This window comes from Xiphias gladius, chromosome 8, assembly GCF_016859285.1.
Source record: "Xiphias gladius isolate SHS-SW01 ecotype Sanya breed wild chromosome 8, ASM1685928v1, whole genome shotgun sequence".
Taxonomy (NCBI): Eukaryota; Metazoa; Chordata; class Actinopteri; order Istiophoriformes; family Xiphiidae; genus Xiphias; species Xiphias gladius.
In genome coordinates, this window is record NC_053407.1 from 8,734,357 (window position 1) to 8,758,928 (window position 24,572).

The following is a 24,572-nucleotide window of genomic DNA, read 5'->3' on the forward strand; positions in this document are numbered from 1 at the left end:
CTCCCTCAGTCAGAAAAACAAGCTCACATGTGCACGCGTCACACGTCCATTACTCAAAGGTGACACTTTTTTCCTGTACCTTAAATCCTTTCTTCCCCTCTAGCCCTGCAACTGGGTGCCACTGCATTCTCTGTAGTAAAAGCAACAATCCTGCAAGAGCAAGTCAGACACATTTATAAGTCTACAATGTGCAGCATTTTATGCAGCGTGATAAATGTTGAAGCAAGTTTGTGTGAATAGAGATCACTGACTTTATTTGTAGCCTAGCTGATAGAGCCCTTCAGAACATTGTACTCTTTCTGTGAAGTATCTGTTTATCTTTAGGGCATCTGTTTATATCTGAGAAATACTTGTTCTCGTGGATGGTTTGGCAATTTGTCAAATTCTTTTCTTTAAAGTACAGTGTATACCTCAGTGAGTATGTTTCATATATTTATCTTGACATTTCTTTTTGTAATTTGTTCAGAGTGAAGGCATAACATCTACCCATTCTGTATGTTTCTTCCAGTCGAATTTGATGACTGTGTGGGGAACCAAGATGTGACGTTTGAGGTGTCGGATCCTACCTTCCAGGTGGACGGGGATCTGAATCTGGTTCCACATCAAGACGTCCTGTACAGCAGGCCGGTCCTCTTCATCCATGGGGTCAGTGCACATGTAGATGACATGGCACAGGTGGAAATTGCTGGCCTGCCAGTTCAGTCGCCGCACACTCTCAGGGTGAGTAGAAATTGTGTGTGTGTGTGTGTGTTGTTTTTTTCTTATCAGTTTCTTTTTTTACACTTCATCCAATTTAAAAAGGTTATGCTTCATTAAAGACTGAAAAGGTTACTGTAATGTAGTATAACTTGATATAGTATAGCAGTGATTAAATAGCAATGTTCGGGGTTGAATAAGAGAATTTTCAACCTTTTTTTTTTTTTAGATTGATATTCTAGGGAATAAACTTATTTGCTTTCTTGCCAAGATTTAGTGGCCAATTTCATGTCTCTACTGCAAATATAAAATTACAGCCACTAGCTGGTTAACTTAGCCTATCACAGACTGGAATCAGAGGGAAACAGCTAACCTGGCTCTATCCAAAGGTAACAAAATGGGCCTACCAACACCTCCAAAACTTATTGATTAAAATGTTATATCTTGTGTGTTTAATTTGTACAGAAACCAAAATCTAAACAAGACATTTTGCAGTGTTATTTCATTTGTATTTCTGTACGTATAAAACAAATGGTTAATTGATGGACTTGCTGACCAGTTTAACTATCTATCAGAGACTCATGCTACTACTAAATTTCGCATTAGCGTTAGTCTTCTCAGTTAACACAGGCTGGGAGCTGAGTGTCAGACAGCAGAGCTGTAGCTGCAGTGCTGACATTCGGGACAAGCAGTACTCTAATTAAACGTGCTTTTAAATAATCAACACAAAACTGATCAACTGTATAAGTGACACCCCTTTGCTTAGAGGATAGATGCATTTTACCAGTGCCAGTAAATGTTTAAAGATTTGCTGAAATGATAAGGTTTCCACAACAGTATGCACATGCCTGGGACATATGTCCCAGCTGAGCAGGTGTTTCCAACGGCTGTAATTACGATAGCAGTGTACAAGTCACTTCCATCATGTAGATAAGGTATACTTATTATCCTATATAAAACCAGTGAAACTAAAGTCCGCTGCGGGGCGATTGGCATAACCTGTCATTTATTTTATAAAGTTACAGCTTATTCGCCGTTGAAGGCTACAGCCCTTTTGATAAAGGAAAAATTGGTCAGACTTTATTTTAATTGTTAGATATGTCCAACACGTTAAGTCAGATCTAATGTATGTTCTTCAGTGAAGTCTGGTAGTTGCGCACCATTGTTTGCTATGTTTATTATTTTGGATTTTGTCTTGCCACTCGCTGAAGAGGAAAAGATGAGAGTGGAAGCTCTGCAATTTTAAATGAAGTCATTATTTTGTGTTTAATTTATAATTTGAAAACTTTAATCTACTCTTTAAATTCCTTTCTTACTCTGATTTAACTTAGGTCATGTCAATGGTTAAACAATGGTTTTACTATGGAAAAAGACGACTTTATATCATAAGTTGTTAAGAATTAACTGTTGATTATGGATAGATATAATATATGTATACATTTTGCATCCATATATCCATGTAAACCTTACTTATTTCGTGCAAAGATGACAGAAAGTAAGTTGACTGTTCAGTCAATTTAAAGACACTGTTATGTTGATTTTCAGGAAATATTTTGTGTTAAGTTGGCCCTAAGTGCCATACCGTACTATAAGTAACTCGGTGATTAATTATGCTGATATTAGCTAGGGCTAGAGTGCCTTGTTAAGTGTTAATAATTAAAGCTATACTATACGGGATTTGGCGGTTGCTGTTTGTAAACACACCATTCAAATGTTGCCCCTCCTTTCTTCAAAATAAGAAGATAAGAAAATACCGTCAGAAGGCAGGGTGTCTGCAGATAAATGCACTGGTCATAAGTGATGATTGAGTGGGATTATTTGGATATGAGTCTATACATTGGTTTTTAAAAAAAATCCTGAGTTGTATATCTTTAACCTGTATGGAAGTGGCTGGTTTTCAAACCCCTGTTCAGTCTCCGTGTCCTGACTCAATCCCCCATATTGATGAAAAACTCCTCAGCCCCCTAAATGCTCCAGTACAGTAGCTTCAGTTTTCCTGTACAGACATGAGGTTGGTATCAATTTTCTCATTTAATGTCAAAAATTTCCTTTAAATGAGGAGAGAAGATGGGAAGTTCAGCATAGAAAGTTTGCCTAGAGATGTAAACACAGGCACTGGATGTCATTTACAAAACATTCATACATTATTGATCTTAATTGCAAATTAAAAACCTTAAAAACCAAATTCATCAGATGTTGAGACGCAACTTTTGTCAGTCATATTCATGCATATTTTGATGAATTCTAATCAGTCATAAATGTGAGGCACACACATACAACCTTAATTATCATCAATTAACATAATTGCACCAACTCAGAGATGCAATATTAGGAAGTTGGGAAACATACATTCCATAATCTTTGAAACCAAATGGACATTTAAAGAAAGTGAAAAATAACTTAGTACTACTAACTAAGTACTAGAGATATTACGGTAATACTCAGTGCCATTTAAAGAAAAATAGCCCTCTCTTTTAAAACAACCAAAAGTAAGGACGGAGAACACAGAGAAGGTGATTGATGTTACATCCACCAAGAGAACCATATTACAAGTTAAAACTGAAAAGGAACTTGTGAAAGCTGCTCTAGGAGGCCAGGAGAACAGCTGCTGCTTTGCTCTGCCAAACCCATGAACATATTGTTGCCATCACCAGAGATGTGTCACTCTCTAGCACTGTTGCAGATAGCAGCAACAACTTATCCCAGCACTAAATCTGCCTGCAGGCCGATGGACTTATTGTGTGATGATAGATGGCCTAGATTATTGATCCAGTTTACTGACACTTAAAAATCTTTAGCATTGCATTGCATACCCAAATGTGCATATGTTTGCCTTTACCCATGTTTTTTGATCATTATTCTTTCCTAAGGTCACATGGAGGGGAAGAGGAAAAAGAACACTTTTCTACAGGGCAACACAAATAGCGAGGAGGGGTAATATTTTTGCACCAGGCTTTGGTGTGTGAAGTATTACTCTGGCCAGTTCCAGTGATATGAGAATTTGGCTGTTAAGCCTGCTCCCAAGCACTGAGCTTTGTTTCTCTGCAAATGTGTCCTTTTGTTTGTGTAATCTACAGCAATTTGTTTCTGTTGCCAGCAAATTCACTGCCCTACAAAACTCTGGACACCTGAATAAACACCATTGTCCCTCATTCATATCCTCCATATACCTTTGTTCAGTCCAAATACACTAAGTTGATTACGAGAAGTTTTCAGGGACTAGAGGTTCAGCTGGAGTTCCCTTCCGCTCTCAGAGATCATCTGTCTTCCTGACGCAGTGCTCAGTGTCCTGCTGCTACCATTCCTCCAGCCCAAGCTTAATGAATGCCTCCATCCATTTTGGCATGATGTGGGTCTAATTTGTTTGTGCCTCACACCATCAGATATTTGGTTAGCTAGTCCATGGGTGTTTCTTTGGCAAGTCACTGACGATATAAGTGAATTACTCTTTGGCAAGTTATGTGTGGGAGGTGAAGTTTGTAGTAGTTAAGGTATGGTCTGTCCTCCGCATAAGTGTGAGTGTGTATGTTTGTATGTTTGCTTTGCATGAGGCACTCATGTTTTGTTGACACCCTTCAAGTGACATTTTATTTTTTGTGCATTTATTAATAGTTACATTATATTAAAACTCTGAAGAATAAAAGTTATATGTGTATTTTTCAGAATGATTGGAAGTGATGTTTGATGTTTGTTCAACTATTAAGCATTTGGAGTAAAGTCTGAAGGTAAATTGTATTTTATTACAACTTGGGTCTTTACCTTTGGCCATCATTTGTCTGGGTTATGATATCACTGTATTGACTTAAGTGATTGTTGAGATCTGGGAACATGGTGATGTTGCTATAAAGAGGTCCTATGCAGGAAGAAAGAGGAGTGGTTAGAGGATCAGAAAAATTGCAAACAAGATAGTTACATTGTTACCAAGGAAAGATTGCCAAAACTTGCAATAATATAGTAAAGACCCAGGTTAATATTTTGCTCTGGGACAACAAAAAACATTGATAGTTGCAACATACAGTACAATGAATTATCACCACAGTTTTCACCATTTTGTCTTTTATTTTTTGTCTTTCCTTGAATTCTTGCTGTGAGCTTGAGCTTGATCTTTTCTGTAGACAGATGCTGTAACGTCTCTGTCTATCTTAAAGTAGAGTAACTGTTAATTGCAGAGGACACACAGTCACGAAGTGCATGGATTATGAAAAGGGTAGAGAGAGAAACAAAGATGAATAAAGATTGTTGGAGGATCTGGGCAGAGAGGAAGACATCCTAAAGCTAATAGAAGCATATGAGAGAGGGAGCATCCTCTAGTGAGGCAGGGTGTTTAAAAGCTCTCATTATTTCACTATCAATTAATCTGCAGAAGCTCCTCAAGCTCTGGGATTCATATAATCAGAAAATCTGTTGTTCCTTTCTCTGTCCATATCCTGTACGAGCCCCACACTCCCCCAACCCGCTACCCCCAAGTGGCCCATCAAACGTGTTCAGAGCAGCACCAGCTTCTAAAGAATCTGGTGCTAACTCATGGCATATTTAAAAGCTTGTTTCAAAAAGCCAGGGGTTTGACTTGTGGAATGACTCTGCTGACAACACTGACTGCACTGGGATGCTGAGCTTTAAATCTCCAATCTGAGATAGTACTCACGGTAGTCAAGCTGCCTTGATGCTTTTTCCCCGTTTTTCAATCATGTACCACAGAGTAGCTTTCTTTTTGAAATTGCATTTTTGTAATGAAATCTCTTTGTTATGCTCCCGTCAAAGTTAGATTTTGTATTCGCCCAAACCTCCCTTTGTTTCTTCTCTAACGTAGAGTGGAAACATTCCATGGTGAATTTATTGGCATAACAAATGGTATCGTGGCAATAAATATTGGCTGGTGATAATTGATAACTGCTGTGAGCCAAGGTGGAGAGAATCAGTTTTTAACTCCGCGGCGCAAGCTTTTAGTTTGCTGTAACACAGGCCCGGAGGGAGAGAAGCAGCTGATGAATGATTCTTATTATGAGCAAAACTCTGAATTGAAAGAGTAATTTATTCCCCTTTTTTTCAACCGATCAATATGTGAATTAATGGAAGAATGCATTTCAATTTAACAAATGCATGCTCCAAGATATGGACATTTTTTTGTGTGTATTCTTCTGTGTTGTTTTGGTTGTGTTATGCAGAACAACAGTTATGCAGAACATTTTCTTTCCTTCAGGAGGCATAAACAGTCACCATTCAAACATAACAACTGATAAGAAGCAAAATAATCTGAGTCCGAAAGCCTATTTATTTTGCTTTTGTTATGTTTCACCCATTTTCGGGGACTGAATGAAATGTAATATTGTATCCTGAGCAAAATCCTCATCCTGCAATGGCAAATAGATTTTTGCAAACCAAGCTTCCAATGTGTTGTGCAAGGCTTTCTGGGGATGACTAAGATGTGACATCTTGCAACCACAGCACAACAGCTCACATTATCCAACACAACACAAATAATCTTCCTCTCTCTGGCTCCATCCCACTTACACTATCTCTCCACAGCTTGTTTTGTAGCTGTTATTTATTAATTCTGTTTACTGCCTTTGTCTGTTGTCTGTCTCTTTTACATTAGTTCCTCTTCACCCTCCATCTTTTGCTGATATGGTTTAATATATCTTGTAACTTACATTTTTTCTTAGCTTTTATGTGTGGGAGTGAGTGCTGGAAAGGAAATGTAAGTCATAACATCATGTCACTTTACAAGAGCAGCAAACCAAACCTTCACCTTCAAATTGTTGATTTTCCTAATTTAAAAAAGCTGTGCTAATTGTAAAAAAGTTTTATCTCACATCAGGTGAAATACTAAAATGAGGGAATACAACATCAAGGGTGTAAAGAGGTATTTGGCAATGAAGATGACAGCAAAAACAGTTTCAACATAGGTATTAAAGGTACAGTCACCTGAACTGCAATTTGATGAGACCTTCCGTCTAATGGTGTTTTGATTATCATTATTACAAGGGCTAACCAAGAAGCCAATAGTTTATCAGTTGGTGTTAATTTTTTAGATCAACAAATCCCATCAGCTACATTTCATCTTGGGATATTGATCCTCTTCCCTCAGGATATCAGTAGTTCACTGTTCATATGTATGAATGCAAACAGCCAAAATGCCTTTTATATTGTTTTTGTCGTTACTTAAGAGATTGAGTACACTTGCAATACAGGAAGCTGATTATATATATTTTTTTATTTAATCTTACTTGATGCCCCTCAAAGGAGTAAGAAAAATTAGGTGTAAACAAAGTTCTAAAAGTTTAGGAGTGATTTAAAAGTAGTTTCTGATAAGGAAGGCTCATGACAGTGCAATATTACATCATTTATATAGTGTTCATTTTCAGTCTTGAACAGTGTGTTGTTTTGGGTCGTCAGGCTTCAATTTGGGTTAAAAAGGAGTCTGAAAGGTCAGGGATATAGTATTGTGAATATTTTGGAATAAATCCTAAAATTAGGTGACAAACAAGTAGAGAGCTAAAATTAGTTTAGGAAAATGGTGCTCAGGTCCCTTAGATTTAGTTAAAAACTTCCCTCCTGGGTTCTGTACCAGCTGCAGATGAGAGAGAAGTCTGCATGTGACGGAAGTCAAGGGAAACGTGGATCATCACATGGATGACTTTTTCAGGTCAGTAGAGGATAACAAAGACATTATTTTAGAAATGGGTTTCAAGAAGAAGAAACTGAGAAAGACTTTTTTTTTTTTCACTAATTCACACAACCTAGCATTTTAAACATACATATTTGTCATTTTTTATTTTTCACTGATGGTTTTCTTTGTTGCTGTAGTGCATTTGAGCACGAGATATTTTTTCAACAATGTAATTTCATATATCAATTTCTTTTCACACATGAACGATGTACATGAAAGTATCGGACTAAAAGACATTTATGCAAGTACGTTGAACTTTAATCTTATAAGGGCAGTTTTGAATGTCCTCATTTTATAATGACTTTGTTTTGAAACAATTAAGTCTGGATTAGTGTCAGTACACACTCCACACCACTATCTGCAAGTAAAACTGTACACACACACATAATAACTTTGGCACAATATTAATTAATTTGGCTAATTAAATATTTCAAATAAGCATCAGTGTTTTGCTATATTCTGCTTGATTAAGATGAAAAGTGTTTGATTTGTTGATTACACTTTAACAAAGTATGAAACATTGTGCTGTCAACACCCACATTGACTGACATGTTATCAGGCCAGTTTGTAAATGTATTGTTTTGTACACATATACTCAGTTGTCAGTTTATTAGGTACACTTAGCTAAAACTAATTCAGTTTAATACAACAGTCCTTCGATAAATCCTACCTTCATGATGGTTATAATCTTCAGTTTTTGATTAAATTGTTTTCGAGACATGTTGGTTCAACTGTATGATAATGTTGGGGGATGTAGTTGAGTGTGCATACTGCTCACACTAACATACAATATGTGGGCTTAACCGTGTGTTAGGAGAACTGACTGATTGCCTGACCTGGCTGCATATCTAAGGATTTATTCCACATTGAATAGCTGGCCTTGATATGATCCATTTCTCAACACATTGTCAGAAATGAGTAATGACACTTCTCAATATAGCATTGAGAGTGAAAATGGCAGAATGGACAAGGACGTGACTTTGCTGCCACAGTAACTCTGTGCTCAGATGGCAATGGTAAAGGCTCCATCTTTCTCTCCCTCACACGCAGGCACACACACATACTATAGTACAGTGTATGTGCATATAAACACTGTAAACATATGCACAAGGGCACACATGACCTCTTTTTTGTTACCTCTGTTTGATCAGGTGTATTAAAATCTTCTTAAAAAGACCGTTTTTTCTAACTGCCCTTTCTGCTCCATCCATTCATCCATCGGTTAGCTATACCGCTTATCCTTTTGAGGGTCGTGGAGGGCTGGATCCAATCCCAGCTAACATTGGGTGGACAGGTTGCCAGTCTATCACATGACTGACTCAGAGAGACAAAAACCATTCACGCTCACATTCACACCTACAGGCAATTTAGAGTTTCCAATTAATTTAAACTGCATGTTTTTGTACTGTAGGAGGAAGCCAGAGTCGCAGGGAGAAAAGGCACGGGGAGAACATGCAAACTCCACACAGAAAGGCCCCGGCACAGGCCCTGGTAAAGAAAGTGCTGCCCTATACTAGGGCAAACGCATTAGGGCTAGATCAGGGTTGATGGTGCGGCAGAGATTAATGAACAGGACACATTAAAGATTCATGGCATCCATCTCTTACAGTGTCACTAAGCTTTAAGAACATTATTCATCACACATGTACGCTGCAAAGGTATAAAGTGAGAAGAAGAGGTTCTGCTAAGTGAGAGAAAAGAACGAGGGAGAGCTACAAAGTGGCAGGTAAAAGGGTAAGAGAGAAGAAAGTAGGACTGCAAGTTCTCTTTCCCAGAATACCTTGCGGTGAGCCTTATCCACTGTATCTCAGCTCAGTGAGGATGTGGATTTGACAGCGTGATCTATTTTAGCCCTAACCCCTGCCACCAGTCCCTACATCCAGCTGCTAAAAATGCCTCATGGTGCCTGTTTGCCGCCTAGCTCTTCCCCTCCTGTACAAATATCACACAGCTGAGACCTGTGCATGATGGGATTGATGTGCTCATCCCTGGGCTTCAGACTCGGGCTAAAAAGTCCATCAACGTTCTTTAACTGGTCACATACATATACACACACCACTGACTGTGCACTTTAGACAAAAAATAGGTCATATGATCTCAAACAGTTTGTGCAGTGTTCTGTTTAAACGCTTCAGGTGCAGTTTTAGATTTCTGTCTTTGACATTTGGAAGGTCATCCCCCAGTGAATTTGATAAGAGTGGCCATTTCAGCGACCCACTGTGTCTTTGGTTTGTTCTGGTCGGGTTGTGTTTATGATTACTGCTTAATTGTGTTCTCTCTGACCATTGTAGATAGGAAGGGTGGGGGGGTGACGTGGTTAGTGGTGTGAGTGGTTGCTGGACAGCAGCTGCAACATGCCCTCTCTGTCTGAGTGTCAGCACTGTGCTTTAAACAGATGGCTCAGTTTTTCCCTCTTACCTGTTCAGGTTGAGAGTGGTGCCAGAGTCCCTGTCAGCAAAGAACAGCAGTGTGAACAGTAAATACGCAAACAGCCCCCTGCATACACACATACAACCACATACGGGTGCACTGCACATTGTCAATAAAGTGTTGCACAGTAGGCTATAAAAGATGAAGGACAAAAGAGACAATTTGCATTGCAAATGAAACTACAAAAATCTCAGGTCGGCATTTTCCTTTTCATATTGAAACTGTGTTGTCACTTTAACCAGGGCTCAACGACTGTGCTTGTTGCTGTGTTGTTTCCTTTACTGTCATTGTTCTGTCATTTTGCTCAACATTTTTAGCAGTGGCTGCCTTTATGTGGACAATGGACTGTGGTAGCATGGAGCAGATCAGAGATAAGCGTTAAGAAACTTCAAAAAGTCTAACTGAAATCACATTAATCATTCATTTTTGCATTCAACAATAAGGTCAGAGATTTTTAATTTTTTTTGGTCATATTTATTTTTTTATTATTATTAAGGAAAAAAATCAGAAATGCACCTAGAGGGGCATGTCATTGTCTGTGCTTGACTGACAGCAGCTGGCAGGCTGAGCCCCGGGAGGGGAGTCAGAGTAAACAAACTCACACCTGAAAATGTAGCCTTCATGCCATGGGGAGACTGTTTTGTTAGCAGTGATAATGAAGGGTAAGGATCACATTAGCATGTAAACAGATTGAAATGACATTTGCAGGTAAGTTTTTAAGCTCAGATCGGCTTTAATTAGCTAAGTAGGTGAGTAGCTAACTAAGCTAGTTAAATAACTAGCCTGCAAACTGAAGTTAGAAATGCACTTTTCCCTGGTAGTTGTTAGTTTGGTTGCTAGTTCTGCAAGTTGAGGCACAACGCAAGATGAGAGACCATGGTTGCAAGTTAAATGAGAACACATTAGCAGCATATGTGGGTTGTTGTATGATAGATTATTGCTTTATGCATAGATGGCTTTTAAGATTAAATTATTCAATTTGCTCTAACTTCTTAATCTATATAGATGGAGAACTAATGGCTTTCTCACTTGTTAATGCAAAGACATGGGACGCAATCATGAAACAGAGAAGTATAAGATATAAAATTATCCTTTTTGGCTAACATCCTTTTCTCCAAGAGAGCATATGATGTGATTTACAGAGCAGATATGTATACTGTAGCAGAAAGAAACATGCAGTTGATTTCAGTTGGGCTCTAAGTGTGTGTGTGTGTGTGTGTGTGTGTGTGTGTGTGTGTGTGTGTGTGTGTGTGTGTGTGTGTGTGTGTGTGTGTGTGTGTGTGTGTGTGTGTGTGTGTGTGTGTGTGTGTGTGTGTGCGTGCGTGCACACACCAGTTTGACTTTTGGGAAAGTGAGGACATTTTGGCCGGTCTTCAACTTCAAAGGGCTGTTTGAGGGTTAGGACTTGGTTTTAGGGTTCAGGTTAGAATTAAGTTTGGGTTAGGGTACGGGGCTAGGAAAAGCATTATGTCCATGAGTGTACTCACAAAGATAGAAGTACAAGTGTGTCTGTGTCCAAGATTGTTGTCTTTCCTCGGCTCGTGTTCAGTTGTGAAGTCAGTTAGCAGACTGTCCTCTTCTCTAGGTCATCAACCCCATGTTAGCAGCCAGGGTTCCAGCTTCCTGTTCATTGTGCCAGTAACAGACATTATTTCTGTCAACATTTAAGCAGAAAGTGTAGAAAAGAGGGTAAAGTCTCTCACTATTATACAGCAACAAACACGTCTTCGTTTTCAATGGCAGGAGGGTAGATGATGAAATAAGATTATACCATTGTGTTCTCAGGAGCAAAAATAACATTTCAGATCGGCATGAATAATGCAATTGCTTAATGAAAACCTTGTCATCTCCCATTTCTTAATTTTTTACTATTTCTCATTGTCTTTGTTGCTCTTGCTTTAATTCTTAGTTTTTTCTACTCCTCACTTGTGTCCTTATTTAGCATATGGGCTGAATAAAGTATTAAAGAATGTAAATTAAATTGCAGTAAAGGGCAAAATATACAGTATTTCATGTTTGCCCAGAGAATCTCCTCTCCTCCTTTCCTCTTCTCTCCTTTCCTCTGCCAAGGGCAGTCTGCCAGATCCCGATGCGTAGCCTCTTTGCGTTAGTTATCATATAGTACATACCACTCGGCCATCAAGTTTGGGAATAGCTCTAACAGTAGCTTGTTTAAACATTTTTCTTAGCATTTCACATGCATACTTGACTGCTTGCTGTGTGTGTGTTTATGTGCCATTGGTGGGGTTTAGGGTAATTGCTAATAAGATGCTGACAAGTAATTTTGGACAAAGAAGGGTCGCTGTAAGAATAATAAGAAACACCACCACACTACTGACAATATAACGGGGCAAAACATAAATATAGATGATTGTTTCTTATGTTTTTTTTCAAAATTTAACACACGTTTCTCTGCTCTTTTATAGAATATCCTGGGTCTTGGTGAGACGCTGCCATACAGATCTAAAAGATCCCTGCTGGTCCCTCCTATGATTGTAACTGAGAACCAGAGAGCTCCCTTCCCCAGGCCCATTGGCAGGGTAAGAAATACATGGTACCGTCATATACTCAGGTGGGCTAGATCTCCCAACTGAGTCTTAGAGCAGAACTAGGCAGTATTCATAACAAGTAAAAGAAAAAAATTGCTCACACAGGAGAGAAAACTGCCCACGGTACAGAACCAAGTATTCAATATGTGCATTATTTAAAGCTTTGGAAAATGTTATTTTTATGGTCCATTTTTATTTTTATGCACATTTTTGTATATTGTCACTATGTTCTTATTAAACGCAAAAACGAGTATGGTGTGCTCCCTAATCTGTTATGCAGCCCCGCAGATAGATTATTCAGAAAGGTAATACTGGTTACCGTAGCATATAATATATAATATAATATATATAGTGATAAAAAAAAATATGTAAAACTTTCTTGACGAGAATTGATTCTGTGATTATGAGTTCTCATTTAATCACAGACAACATTCAAATTGGTTCCTAAAGTCATGCCAACCCCTGTTATGGAACCAGATGCTTTAGGAGATTCTTGGTCTGTACTGATTTATCTTCATTTTATTGATCAAGAGTCTATTAGCATAGACTGTTTTACAGATATACCGTGTATTGCAGATATAGGAGGAAATGTTCTTTCTTATTCCTGTTCCTCTATCACATTTTATGTATTCTAGGGGAATTGTAATCATTTTACTTAAATAACTTTTCAGTTGAGCTTATGAAAGTATCTCTTTGACACCATGCAGTTAGTATACTGTACTAACATACTCAGAGGAACAACAGTCAACACAGTAGATTAAATTTAAACTTACCTGTGAGTTTATGTAATGCCAGAACAATGTGGGAAATTGAGGAAAATTGCCATTAGTGTTGTTTGACCCCCTTTCACTTGTGCAAAAATTTTGCTCACCAGCAGCACAGGCTGAGTTTCTGTCAAACTCCATTAACTTGTACCCATTTATAACTTAGGTCACTCAGTCAGAGGGTCTTAAGCAGAATCCTGATGTTTTGCCCATACTGTTTCTTCTGATGTCGGCCACATAAAAAAAGTTTTCAGCTTGAGCCATTCCTCTTTAATATCATCCGACTAAAACTAAGTGCAAAGAAAGCCTGAATATGAGAGGCAGTTCATCTTGGCTATATTAATACACAATAGCCAAGTACTAATCAATGTAGACAATACTATACTCTTCATCTCAAACTGACCCTTACTGACTTGCTGTCTCAGATCAGAGTGCATATCATTCACAGGGCTCATGACCAGGCTGATGGAAGCAAAGCAATAAGTTGCTGTTGTTGTTGTTAATTAATGATGATGATGATAATGATGATGAGTCTATATATTTTTTTCAGTAAATGGTTGAAACATATTCTGATGTGAAGCTTACACCCTCACAATCCTGGAGAATACTTGCTGTATTATAATATTATTATTTTGATTTCTCTAGCACCAAAACAAGGTAGATAGGCGTGTACATGCAATCAGTAGCAAAGTTCTAATGGTTTTGCTGCCTGAACAGAGAAGCACTTGGTTTAGTGATGTCTTAAGATAAAAAAGAACAGAGCTCAATTTGTGCCTCAAAAAAAAGTACAGATATTAAAGTGTTTTGTTTGTTTTGAAATTTGAGCATTATTTAACTGTGATGAGTAAAACATAGTGAAAGCCTCCATTATTGGCCACATAATACAAGGACAAGAGTGGGTATTTTATCAGTCACAAATAGTCCGCCTTGGTTTATTTTTGATTTCTTTATTGCATGTTGCTTGTGTTCATGATGCAGCAATGTACCCCATACTGCCACCTACAGGTCTGATTTAACTTACAGTATATTACAGTATATTATTCAATATCATGTAATGCAGTTTCTTCAAGATGTAGGGCAGCCATTTTGAACGAGAGACATCTACACCAAAAAATCTGAAATCTCAGTGTTCTGCTTTCAACGCTGCACATACATACATTTAGGTCATACATTTAGATCACACTTACCGTTAATAGGGACACTCTTTTCATTTAAGAGGGAACGAAGGGAGGCCCTGGTCAGAAAAGTTTAAGTCAGATCCTGTGCTCTGAATATCATGATGAACACAGGCATAGATATCCATATTTTATTCTCAACTTGAACATCTAAGATCACCATAAAAAAAGAACATCGCAAAAGACTAGAAGCAGGAGCATATATTTCCCTTAGGCATTTCATCAGGTGATTGCGTTCATGAAGTCTGGGTGTTTTGTTGAAACATGCAATAGCAGGTAGACTATTACATGTACATAATGCTGTTTCTGTGTTTGTAGTGAATTGTTGCAATCTTGATTGATTCTTCCTTCATACTCGCTGAAATCAGTTACCTGGTATAATCTGTTATTATAGGCCATAAAATGATCTATACAAGAACAATGTCTATACAAAACATATTTCTTAACCTTTAGAGGCTGCATTACGTGCTAATAAAGTAATGCGTTTCATGTATTCTTTGCGGGTAGATAGGGAAACGTACATTGTACATGCACAGCCATGTTTTCACATTGACCAAGACACTTTCTGATGTGTGACACAATCTAGCAAAATCTTTATCACATTAACAATTACCTTTATGTAAGAACTTTTTCATAGTTTATTTTACACGTGGCATAATTTTTCCCTGTTATCTGTGTTTTAACCTTTTTGTCGATCTATTTTTCATCTCTTATGCGATACTGTTCTCATGAATAAATGCAAAACCTGGGTAGATTAAATTGAAAACTTCCATTTGTGGTCTTTAAATTTGAAGTCCAAATATTTGAGACAAGTCAAATGTTAAAATCTGACAAGAGAAAAAAAAAACGTTTCAGTCTATATAATCCCTGTTTAACATCCAATTTAATCCTTTGCTATAGTAAAGTTTTATCAGCCCTGCTGTCATTAGGACAACCAGTGGATGTTCAAGGCCGTGACATTACTACTCCCATTACTGCAAAAGATGTGAAACTCAGCTCTGTATGTTTTCAAGATATCATTTTGCCACAGTATCAGAGTTTTCAACAAGGGTTATTTGCATGATGTAATTCTCTCCAGAGCACGCTACCTCAAGGATTTATTCATTGTTTTATCACTGATGATGGATTTTATTTTCCAGTTCGACTCCTGTGCAAAAGAGCGAAGATAATGTTACACAGTATTATTTATGTGGCAGGTTCCAAATTTCGTCATTACATGATGCTTGGGACTCCTCCGATAGTTCTTCCATTCATTTCCTCTCAAAAGAAACTGCACTGTTTAATTTTTGATGGTAGAAGTCTGTGCAGCAGGTAAATCATATAACCTGAATTATATTGGGAAAAATGGTCAACCGTAAACTATGCATTCCTTACAAACCTTACATTTTGGACCCTGCGTAAGGCTCTATATTTGTCTCTCCCCGTTTTACAAAGCTTTGATGTATCTCTACTTGTCAAGCAGCTTTGTTGTAGATAAGATTGGGCACTAAGAGATCAGCCACATATCTCAATGCCTGCTGAGACAAACATAAAAAGATATCCCATACTGAGCCTGGCGCATAATAGATAATTGTACCCTGGAGAGCTTGGCCATAGCACATAGCCTGCGCCTCCAGCTCATGCCTACCCTGTACTCAGTATGGTCCCTGCGAAGCAACTCGAGGGCCTGGAGATACCAGGTTGGTATTAATGGTGTTGATGGACTTAGCAAGTGTGCATGTGTTGAACCACAAGGTGGTATTTTTGGTGGGACAACCGTAATCCACAGGGGTTATGCAAAGTTCTCCTTCACTGACCTGCAGGCAGATAGCAGAAAGTCGGCAGATAAATTAAGTTTAGTCCCTAGAGGACACAATTGATCTCTATAGTATGCTATGGATCTGCTCTGGATTGATCTAAAGTTTCAGCTAATGGGTACATACAGTGCAGTACTTTAACACATTCATGTGACAAATTAGAAGCATAGTGCATACATGACATGAACTATTTTTCTCACTCTCCCTCTATTGTTGTCACTTAACTGTCCTTCTCTTTCCCCCATTGCTACTTCTTTCCACTTTTCTTTGGCAAATTCCATCCATCCTTCTCTCATCCCTATATCCCTCCATCCATCTCCCCTACATCCACACTCAGCTTTGCATGAGAAGGCAGGCTAATGTGGGCTATTTTACCGAATAGAAGCTATATGCCGGCAACTTGGCAAAATTGATTTTCCACACCAATAGCTTTCCTCTTCTTACGCAACCTACCTCTTCCATATGGCAGCCATTCATTTTTTATGCTCCCTCCTTCTCTCTGGGAGATAAGCAGTAGGAAGAAGGGGCGAGGTGAGATTGCGTGGGCTAAAATTTGACATGTATGACTGTGTGTGTGTGTATGCACATTTGCAAATGTGTAAGTGTGTGCGTGTGTGTGCTGGAGGCATGAGTGTGGGTTGGCTGTCAGCAGGACTCACAGGGGAAGGGTAAGAACCTTGTTGTTTATGTCACACCTCCTGCTAGCATGGAATTGTTTTGATACAGACGTCTCTCCCCTGCCCTCCCTTGGGGGCCCATAAACAGCTCACAACATCTCACAGAGCAGCTGGAGCATGCAATGAAACTGATATGCTTAAATGTTTCTCTTAGTACGTGCCACTTCAGTCACTGCTGATAGGGGCCATTTTTTAGAGACCTCAAGTATTTAGGAACATAAATCAATCATAACTCAAGTAGTTTAAATGTTTATTTTTGCAGTTTTTTTTAGCTCATGTCTGGGATTAAGTGTGAGTCAGGCTTAATTCTCAAGTGGGGCAGAAGGATGGGTCACCTCAGTGTTAAATGAAAAAATATTTGTCCTCTTCAGTATTGTACCATTCAGTGTTTCTGTATACTGTAATCAATCTGACCATGCATGCATTATGATTACACATTTCCCTGCCAGTCTGCCTGTACCATGGATGAATTAAGAGAATTGGATACCGTGTTTCCAAGATGGCCCCCAGTCATTGCTCACCAGGCACATTTGCCGAAAAAGGTTTTAGCCTATAGAGAATGTGTGCCTCTCTTGCTAAGCCAGACGAGAGCATGTGCATTAGAGACTTCCACAGACTGTGCTGGCTGACTTCCTGCCGGCTTCCTGCACAAAGTGGCATAGGAATAATTGACTGTTACAGCTCATGGAGACTTTTCAAATATTACTGAACCTAAATGAAAAAAATTCTGGAATTACAAGGGGCCATTAAAGTGTTTGTGTGATGCTTAAAATATTAATTTAACATTTTATAGCCATTCCTTTTGTAATGATTGTACAGTTTATGGTCTTTCAGGACAGTGTACGTCCTGAGTCCTGAAAATACCAACTGTACCAACTACGCCAAAATCACCCCTCCGCTCAGAGCTGTTCCCAGAGGCTTGGGCCTTTCTACCAGAGCTGAACATCTCAGAACCATCACACCCATGTCCAGCAGTGCTCGCCTAAGCATGTATATTCCTGCATTTACTGTATTGTGGCAGAGAGTTAGCTGTTAAATATGTTCACTGAGCTTTGCACTCTAATGATTGTAGGCGGTAAGACTGAAAATGCTAAGGAGTTACATATTTGTTAAACACTTGTAAAAGCTTTGACTGGATTCATTGTTGTCTTTAAGGAAAGTTTAGGATTTTATATGTTTTATTTTTAATAGTCACAGTTTTCTCTGGCACCTGTTTGCTTTTCTAATGACAAGCCATCAGCTACCTCCAATTTTGAGCAGTTTTCCCTTCATCTCATGGATGTTTCGAGTTGCACTTCTCCTAATGTCAAGAAAACTAGGAATCCTTTTAAATCCTGTGGCAGGTGAATTACAGGTGATGACCAAATATGGTTTGACAGACAGCTGTCATTCCCTCTTTGTGTGATGAATATGTTTGTGTTTGTTGACATGTTTTGTTTTAAGGTATGTGCACAGCATCTCTACCAAATAGCTTAACTATTAAAGCCAAGCCCACCACCCAATAAGTTGTAGCTGTAAAGGGGATTGGTCCAAATATTCAACAGAGAATTGTAATGTTATCCATAGTAATTGAGACAAAGTTTGCCTTTAGATTTATAAGAAAAGTAATCATTGTTATAATCAGTTGATGTGCAGTAAATTTGAAACAAATGTTTACTATGCAACTTTAAGGCCTTTAGTAACCCCTGAGAATTCACAGATTTTATCTGTCAGCATTTAGTTCAGTTGCAGAATTTTTAATTTGAAAAAAATATTCTTTTTCCTGCTTCCCACAGCATGCTTGGATAGGCTCGGGATCTCTATAACCCTGATCGGAAAGAGCGGTTATAGAAAAAGGAGGCATGGATAGATGAGGAGCTCAGGTTCATAACTGCAAATAAGGCTTGACACAAAACTGATTTCACATCCTTACTTAATGTTTACAAATTCTAAAAAGCCAGTAACCCAGATTTGCCACTTCATACAAGCAAATGCAAACTAAAAACAGAATACACACAGAGCCCCATTAAATAACAAATGAAAATCTCAGATGTATCAGCATGAAAAACTTCACTAATCTGTAAAGCCATCCTAACTTTCTGTACTGCACTGGAGTTACTCAATCTGTGTTTATCCTTCCTTACCTCTGGGTCCAGCTCACAAATCAACACAACATGTCTAACTTGACATGACAGCTCGAATAAAGTTCTGTTGGTGAGAGGAATGAGGGCCTGGTTTGGTTGTAGCCCCAGCAAATATAGTAAAGAGAATAGACATGTTTGGCACCTTTGTTCCATTGTTTCAGCACAGAGTGCATCCTAATTTTCTCTGCTTGTCAGTCTGTCTCCTTCCTCTGTCTTGTTGCCCTCTACCTGGTTTCTGTCAATTGTTACAGGCTACTTCTTCTTAATTGATTTCTGTATCTTTCCCTCTAGTTTATCTATCTTTGTCTCTTTTGTTGCTCCTCCTCTCACAAAAAGCATCCATTCAGTACAAGGGCTCTTTCGAGGCTTCCAGGCATGAAGTGAGCGAGCTCTCTTGTCAGATGTTCCAACATTAGAAAGGAGGGAGCCTGCGGGCATCGTCATTTAGTCTAATTGATTCTCTTAATTGTCTTAGGAAGACCACAAAGTTCCTGCCTTTTTCTCACTGACTGTGTTTCAGCATGTTAATCATGCCCGCTTGTGTCGGATGTGCGCCGGCAGTGAGTTTAAACCCTCTGACGTACATTGTAATTCATGCCTGGACCCCCAGACACATCGAACAGATGTGAAATCCATTTTGATGAGAGAAGCTTAAAAAAAAAAAACGAAGACAAGCAATAAAAAACAGATTGGCCGGGTGTGAACTGCCCAAGAGATGCTGGTAATAAAGTAATGATTAGCAGAGGCCTTGCTAACCAATCAAGGCCAGTTAATGAGCACCATTGTTTTCCCATCGTCCTGTGTTGAGGACTCATCGGTTCGTAGCCATCCATGTCTTCACCAGGCCTTTCCACCTCGCCTCATCCCTCTCATTAGCAGGCTGGAGTGGCAAATCAATCAGACAGAGTACTGGTTCAAGCCTTGCATGCTTGTACACACACACACACAGACACACATATACACACACATGGCCTGGCATGGTCCCAAGAGTCCTTTCATGGCCAGTGATTGTCATTCGCAGCTGGCTGTATGACCTTGATAGGAATAACAGAAGCACAACTTAGAGATGCTACTGCATTTTCTCTCTCTCTCTCTCTCTCTCTGTCTCTGTAACACACACACACATACACACACACACACTCAACCGTAACCACTACCACCCTAAACCTAACCCTTACCCTAACCTAAACCTAATCTGACCTTAATCCTAATACCAAGTCTTAACCCTCAAACAGCAAAGGTGTGACAGAAATGAGGACTGGGCAAAATGTCCTTTCCCTTCACTTTCCCATCACTTTCCCATCACTCCAGTGGTTTAAAATTCAAACTGGTCGTCATGATGTATAGCCGTACAGGCACACACACACACACACACACACACACACAAACACACACACACACACTGTTTGTATTGTGTGTGTGTGTGTATGTGTGTGTGCTTGTGTGTTTGCTTGTGTGTGTGTGTGTATGTGTGTGTGCTTGTGTGTTTGCTTGTGTGTGTTAGCATGTGAGCGTACACATGTGTTTGTCTGTGTCATGTGTATGTATGCAGAGTTTGCATGCTAATGATTCAGTGTGATGATATTTTTTTTGGACCAGCTTAATACTTTCTTTGCCACACTTCTTCGCACAGCAGATTTTTGTCCTGATTTTGACACACAAAAAAACCCACTCCAGTGAATTTTTACAAGTTATGTAACAAGTTTTCTGAGAAGATTTCTGTGTACATATTTGTATATATCTCTGATGCTTTCCGCAGGTTTTTATTTGTTGCCCCCGAACACCTGACAGGAACACAGACAGCATGAAGTGTTATCAAGGATTTAATACACACAAACCAACACACATAAACATACACAAACTGGTGCAGATCAGTTGTTTTGGTGTTCATTCTCTCTGTGTGCTTGGAGGTGTTTGGTGTTGCGGAGCTGTGCCACACCTCCTGTCAACTTCCTGCAGTATCGTGAGCCCCACAGTCTTTCATGTCTGCTTGGCTGGTAATGAGAGCTGATAGAAAGAGGTGAGATTCTACCATCAGTCCTCCCACGCACATAGAGGGAGACAGACTCAGCGGAGACAAAGCCACTGGGTGTACGCTTCTACACCAGCATGCGTGCAAGTTGGAGTTTATGTATATATGTGTGGTGCAGATTATCACACTTGGGCCCCACAGAGACATTCCCCTAATCACGCTAAACTTCTCCTGACACTTCAGTTACTCTTCTGAAGTTCCTGTGTCTTTATCAGTGATCTCTCCCTCTCTCGCTATCTCTTCTTCCTCCTCTCATTTTCTCTCTCATTCTGCATCCTCAAACCCCCGTCCCCATCCTACCTGTACGCCTGTTCGTGTTTTTTCCTGCACTCCCCCTGCATCTATCTAAGTTTAACGCTGAGCCATCTGTGAATCCAACTAATGTTGCACCTCATTCTTTTTTCAATTGTCTTCATCTGACCCAGTTTGTCAATCTCAGCAGGTGCTGGCTGCCACTGTGATTACTGATCAGAAATATCTCAGTCGTGAATGACAGCTATTGCACCTGCACTTGTGTTAGTGTGTGTGTCCATAGGTGGGTTTTGTGTATCAATGTTTATGTCCTCAAAAGGATAGAAAATGAGGAAAATATACTATGATAGACATAAGGTATGATTAGGGGGTTCAAACACAACTCATAGTAAGACAAAGTACCATTGGTATTACTGCTGTTAAAACAAAAATCCCTCAGATTCCAAGAAAACAACAAGGGGTAACAAAGATGGAGAGGGGAGGTTGAGAATTGAAAAAGTAAAAGAGGAGGAGACAAGAGCAAGGGGAAAAACAGAGGGAGGGAATATTTTCAGTATGTGGGTATTATCCTTGAATAACTGCCTTGTGCTGTGTTGTTGTTACACTTTTGACATTTCTCGCTCTCATCATATGGTATGACAAGCAAAATGAGCAGAGGGAGTAAGCGCAATAGGATATAGTACAGAGAAGTGGAAAATGATGAATAAAGAATTAGAAATGGAAGCTTCGCAGAATAGCGAGTGTGGACATATTAGAGAGTGTAACAAGCGGGGCAGCAAGGAGCCCGAGAGCAAGAGGGACTTCAGGGAAAAGATGAAGTGGGACATCGAGATAAATGGCAAAGAGCTTTGAGAGGCTATAAGGGCTTGAGCTTCGTCTGGCATAGGCTTGTAACACTGCAGTCTCATCTCCCATGCTCTTTCAAGTGGGGAGTAGAAAGGCCTTCATTTAGCTGCCATCCCATCGAAGCGCGCTCTTATTAAAGGTGACCTCATCGCACCCCTCTGATCATGAGGCACTGTGCAGGGGGACCATTTAGATCCTTGACACACAGTGACAGAAGGCCCAGAAGAGTGTCCAAGTAGTGACAGCACTGTGTCTGTTTATGTGGGTGCAGTATACACTGGCAGTTGAGAGTATTTAGACAGTGCCACAGTGTTGTGGTGTTGGCTCTGCACTCCAGCTGATGCGATGTGAAATGAAAACATGATTATGAGGGTGAGGTGCTGACTCTCAGCTTTAGTTTAAGATGGTTAACATCCAGATGATGAACAGTGCAGGAAAACCAAACCCTTTAAATATGAAAGTCAGAGCTTTTACCTGCTGATTGCACTGTGCATGACACTTCCAAGTCATCAGTGTCAAAACACTTTGAGATGTCAGTGATAATTCTAATAACAAACTTGTGAATTTGGTTCCGTTCTTAAAGGAACAGTTCAACATTTCTGTGATGAGCAAATTCGCTTTTTTGCCAAGAGTTAGATGAGAAGACTAATATCACTCTCATTTCTCTACAGCAAATATCTGCTGTATATGCTGTGTATATGCTGGATTCAGCAGCCAGTTATCTTAGCTTAGCATAAAGAGTGGCAGACTATTGCTTGGCTCTGTCTAAAGGTAGAGAAATATTCCAGTATATAACCCCCTCTAAAATTGCTCATTTTCATTTTTACACTTAAGGTTTGCACAGGTTAAACAAGAAAATACGATGTGTTAATTAGTCATCTTAAAATGTGCTAGTTGGCAGATTTTTTCTATCAGTTCCAGGCTAGTTGCTACCCCTTTTTCTAGACGTTATGCTAAGCTAAGCTCACAGACCCCAGTTACATATTTACTGTGCCAATATGAAAGTGGTATCAATTTTCTCATCTAACTCTCATAAAGGAAGCATAAAAGCGAATTTCCAAGGCAAACTATTCATTTTAAAGAATGTACATTATGTTCTTCTGAACCACTTAATCATCTATCACTTTTCAGTAAATCAAGTTTAGGTGGACTTGACTTAGGTGGTCAATATGTTGTGAATTATGTGTATGTATGCATTGTGTTATAGAGTACAAAATACAAATACAAAGTTTGACTACACATCAAGTTTTGGCAATTTTGGTTTACAATTTTAGAATTTTCTCCCTCAAACATCTGCCCTGAACTCAACATCTGCAAAGATCTACAAGGTCTTTGTCATTTGTTGCCGTTTTTACTGTACTGTGTGAATCTAATATGATTTGTTTTCTGTGTCTTTCTTTTTTTAACCTGCCCGTTACTATTGTTGGCGTACCTGTGGATGCTGCTGGCTATGACAGTCTCATGTGAGTAAATCTATTCAAAAAGTCCCTGGGGCAGATCATTCCTATCTGAGAAAGCAGGATTGTTAGCCAACTAAATTGGCAGTACTCTACAAGAACATCACTACTGTATGTGGCTGTTTCAGAGGGACTGGCTTTTAATCTTCCTCATGTGGCCCAATGACAAAAAAGATAATCTACATAACTTTCACACTTAATTATTGAGGAAAGGATTTTTATATTTATATAACTGTTCCACTTTTCTTATCTAAAAGTAATCCTACCATGCATTAACAAGTGGTCACAGTAGGCCTCAATTGCTCAGGGAGATGATGCTAACTTTCATATTTTACACTTGACTTGAATTTGCCAACTGATGAAATCAAATCAAAGTCTTGTCTGATATAAATGTTTTATTGTTAGATATCAGGGATTTGCATCACCAGTCAAGATGCAGTAAGCTTCTTTTGCTCAAATGAATACAAAGAAATTTTAAACACTTAAAGTGTTCTTCAGTACACTGTGCTTCAGAATAGGAAAAAAAATAGAGGCAGTAATTGACTGATTCTTTGCTTTGCGAATTGTTCTAGTTATTGATGTGTGTCTGTCTGTCTGTCTGTCTGTCTGTCTGCAGGTGATTTCAACAGAGAAGTCAGGTAACCACATCTTCCGACTGACAGGCCCTGGTGCTGACCAGGATCCCAAAGGTCTCTTCATCATTGACATAGACACAGGAGAGGTGTCAGTCAGCCGCTCACTGGACCGGGAGGCCATTGACTCCTACCAGGTCTGTGTGTGTGTATGCGACTTTGTTAGATCTGGCAGTTATTGTGTTTATGCTGTGTTTCTTTTCTCTCCTTTCTGGCCACCTGGGCACTCTTTCTCTCTCTGATTATTTGACACATTTATTGTTTTCTTTCTCAGTTTCGGTATTCATGTAATTCCCATTTTGTTCAGATTGTGTCCTTTTAAACTCGATCAAGTTATTTATTAGAATCTTTAGTTCAAACAAAATTTACTTTCATCAGTCTCTTTTAAATTTAGCATATGTTCAGCATACTGGCAAATGGGAAAAAAACAGTTAGGGGTTGGTTTAAGAAAAAGCACTTTGATTTTGCAACCC

The 24,572-nt window shown here is 39.1% G+C and overlaps 1 protein-coding gene across 14 annotated transcripts in view; it reads left to right on the forward strand.

Annotated features, from left to right (window-relative positions):
• cdh13 (cadherin 13, H-cadherin (heart)) overlaps nt 1-24,572 on the forward strand; it is a 333,542-nt gene that overhangs the window by 114,264 nt on the left and 194,706 nt on the right. For 8 of the 14 annotated variants that reach the window (XM_040134183.1, XM_040134177.1, XM_040134176.1 and 5 more), the window contains exons 3-6: nt 574-720; nt 12,223-12,336; nt 23,468-23,473; nt 24,084-24,236. In XM_040134183.1, coding sequence (XP_039990117.1) covers nt 574-720; nt 12,223-12,336; nt 23,468-23,473; nt 24,084-24,236 — 420 coding nt within the window. Of the gene's footprint in view, nt 1-508; nt 721-12,222; nt 12,337-23,467; nt 23,474-24,083; nt 24,237-24,572 lie in introns of all 14 variants that reach the window. The other 6 variants (XM_040134174.1, XM_040134173.1, XM_040134175.1 and 3 more) reach the window with 3 other exon arrangements.